This window comes from Chelonoidis abingdonii, chromosome 11, assembly GCF_003597395.2.
Source record: "Chelonoidis abingdonii isolate Lonesome George chromosome 11, CheloAbing_2.0, whole genome shotgun sequence".
Taxonomy (NCBI): domain Eukaryota; kingdom Metazoa; phylum Chordata; order Testudines; family Testudinidae; genus Chelonoidis; species Chelonoidis abingdonii.
The window spans coordinates 57,745,324-57,748,450 of NC_133779.1; the positions used below are offsets into that span (position 1 = coordinate 57,745,324).

General features: G+C 64.9%; 1 protein-coding gene across 3 annotated transcripts in view; it reads left to right on the top strand.

Moving 5' to 3' along the window:
- The window catches only part of LOC116834258 (leucine-rich glioma-inactivated protein 1-like), a 50,764-nt gene extending 48,073 nt beyond the window's left edge, over nt 1–2,691 (top strand). Inside the window, exons 8-9 of one of the 3 annotated variants that reach the window (XM_075071163.1) lie at nt 502–1,013; nt 1,498–2,691. In XM_075071163.1, the coding sequence (XP_074927264.1) occupies nt 502–1,013; nt 1,498–1,803 (818 nt within the window). In that variant the 3' untranslated portion in view covers nt 1,804–2,691. The remainder of the gene's footprint in view (nt 1–501; nt 1,014–1,497) is intronic. The other 2 variants (XM_075071162.1, XM_032796237.2) reach the window with 2 other exon arrangements.
- Nucleotides 2,692–3,127: the final 436 nt, after the last annotated feature.

Here is a 3,127-nt window from a genome sequence, read left to right on the forward strand (position 1 = left end):
CACACCACCCGCAGAGATACCCCCAGTGACCACACTGACATCTCCATCAGTGGTGATTGATGGATGTCCCCACCCCCTCCCCTACACACTGCTAGATACCCTTCCCCCCAGAGACCAGACACCCTGGAGACCATGTCCCCAGACAGCCCCCTCACCCCACCGAGATCATCCATCCCCCAGGCAACCCTACCTTCAGACCAGCCCCCAGCTGCCCCTTTTCTCCCCACTGAGCAGATCCCCTGACACTCCTTAACCCATCTCCCCACCTCAGGGACAGCCTCCCCCCAAAAACCCTCCCCCGTGCAGCCTCCCTGAACCCCTCTCCCTGCCTCCCCCTTTCTTTCTAACCTCTGACCCTGTTGGGAAGCCCTCTGCTCCCTGCACTCCTTGGGCAGCCCCCCAACCCCTGCTCCCTTGACAGCCCCCCGATCCCTGTCCCCCTTGGACAGCCCCTCAACCCCTGTCCCCCTTGGGCAGCCCCCCCTCACCCTGTCCCCACAGGCTCGTCGCCTGTGGCCTGCAAGCCGCTCGTGGTGGAGGGGCGGCTGCTGGTCGTGCTGGCGCAGCTGGCTGGGGGTTCCCATGTGTGGCGCTGGGAGGAGGCCTCGGGGCGCTTCGTGCGGCTGCAGGAGCTGGGCCCGCAGCGCATCCGCAAGCCCAACGCCCTGGCCAGCTTCCGGGTGGACGGCGACTGGTTCCTGGCTGTGGCCGACAGCTCCAAGGCGGGCGCCACCACGCTGTTCCGCTGGGGCGGGCGCGGCTTCTACGCTCACCAGGCCCTGCACGCCTGGCACCGCGACACCCACGTGGAGTTCCTGGAGCTCGCCGGCCAGCCCAGCCTCATCCTGGCCAGCAGCTCCCAGCGCCCCGTGGTCTACCAGTGGAGCCGGCCCGGCCGTGCCTTCCTGCGCCACACGGATATCCCCGACATGGACGACGTCTATGCCGTTAAGCACTTCCGCCTGCGCGGGGACGTCTATGTCTGCCTGACCCGCTTCATTGGTGACTCCAAGGTCAGTGCCCGGTGTCCTCCCAGCGTGCCCTGTGCCCAGCATGCACCCCCTGTTCCCAGCATACTCCCATTGTGCCCCCAAAATGCCCCGAGTGTACCCTGCTAACAGTGCTCCCAGGATGCCCTGCTCCCAGCATGCTCCGACTGGGCCAAGCATCCTCCCATAATGCTCGCTCTGCTCAGCTGCTCCCAGCATACTCTTGCCTTTGCTTCTGCCCCCAATATGCTCCCATCATGCTCTTCTCTCAGCATGCTCTCTGTTCCCCATGATGCCCCCTGGCTCCAGTCCAGCATTATTACCCATAGAATCATAGAAGATTAGATTTGGAGGAGATCTCAGGAGGTATCTAGTCCAACCCCCTGCTCAAAGCAGGACCAACCCCAATTAAATCATCCCAGCCAGGCGTCTCATCCACTGTAATCCCCAGCCTCTCTGCCCTGGTGGCAGGTCTGGCATAACCCACAGTCGTCTCTACCTCCTGAAGGTGATGCGCTGGGAGGGCTCTATGTTCCGGGATGTCCAGCACATGCCATCACGTGGCTCCATGGTCTTCCAGCCACTGGGCATTGGGAGCCACCGCTATGCCGTGCTGGGCAACGACTACTCCTTCAGCCAGGTGTACCGCTACGATGCCCGCTCGGGCCTCTTCGTCCGCTTCCAGGAGCTGAACACCCAGGCGCCCCGCTCTTTCGCCCACCTGGCCGTCCACCAGCGGGACTTCGTCTTTGCCGCCAGCTTCAAAGGAGACACACAGATCTACCGGCACATCACCATCGACCTGAGTGCCTGAGCCCCGCGCCAGGGCAGAGGGGAGCGCAGAATGGGACACAGACAATGCAGGGTGCAGCTCCAGGCATGGCCACTGGGGGGCACAGAATGGAACTCAGACAATGGGGGGGGTGCAGCTCTGGGCATGGCCACTTGGGGGGCGGGCACAGAATGGAACGCAGACAATGGGGGGGTGCAGCTCCGGACATGGCCACCAGGGGGGCACAGAATGGAACACAGACAATGGGGGGGGGGCATGCAGCTCTGGGCATGGCCACTGAGGAGGCACAGAACGGGCTTCAGACAATGGTGGTGCAGCACCAGCCATGGTCAGCAGGGGTGCAGAACGAGACAAGGACAGTGGGGGTGCAGCATAGGCTGTAGCTACTGGGGGGTGCAGAATGGGCTGCAGACAATGAGGGGGTGCAGCACCGGCATGGCCACGAAGGGCGCTGACAATGAGGGTGCAGCCACAGCCACCAGAGAAGCAGACAATGGGGGTGCAGCACTGGCCACGGCCACTGGAGACGCAGATAATGGGGGTGCAGCACTGGCACAGCCACGAAGGGCGCAGACAATGGGGGTGCAGCACCGGCCATGGCCACTGGAGTCGCAGCCAATGGGGGTGCAGCACCGGCCACGGCCTCCGGAGATGCAGCCAATGGGGGTGCAGCACCGGCCACGGCCTCCGGAGATGCAGCCAATGGGGGTGCAGCACCGGCCACGGCCTCCGGAGATGCAGCCAATGGGGGTGCAGCACCGGCCACGGCCTCCGGAGATGCAGCCAATGGGGGTGCAGCACCGGCCACGGCCTCCGGAGATGCAGCCAATGGGGGTGCAGCACCGGCCACGGCCTCCGGAGATGCAGCCAATGGGGGTGCAGCACTGGCCACGGCCTCCGGAGATGCAGCCAATGGGGGTGCAGCACTGGCCACGGCCTCCGGAGATGCAGCCAATGGAGGTGCAGCACTAGCCACGGCCACCGGAGACGCAGCCAATGGGGGTGCAGCACTGGCCACGGTCACCGGAGACGCAGCCAATGGGGGTGCAGCACAGGCCACGGCCACCGGAAACACAGACAATACGGGTGCAGCACCGGCCACGGTCACCGGAGACGCAGCCAATGGGGGTGCAGCACTAGCCACGGCCACCGGAGATGCAGCCAATAGGGGTGCAGCACCGGCCACGGCCACCGGAGACGCAGCCAATGGGGGTGCAGCACCAGCCACGGCCACCAGAAACGCAGACAATAGGGGTGCAGCACCAGCCACGGTCACCGGAGACGCAGCCAATGGGGGTGCAGCACTGGCCACAGCCGCTGGAGACGCAGCCAATGGGGGTGCAGC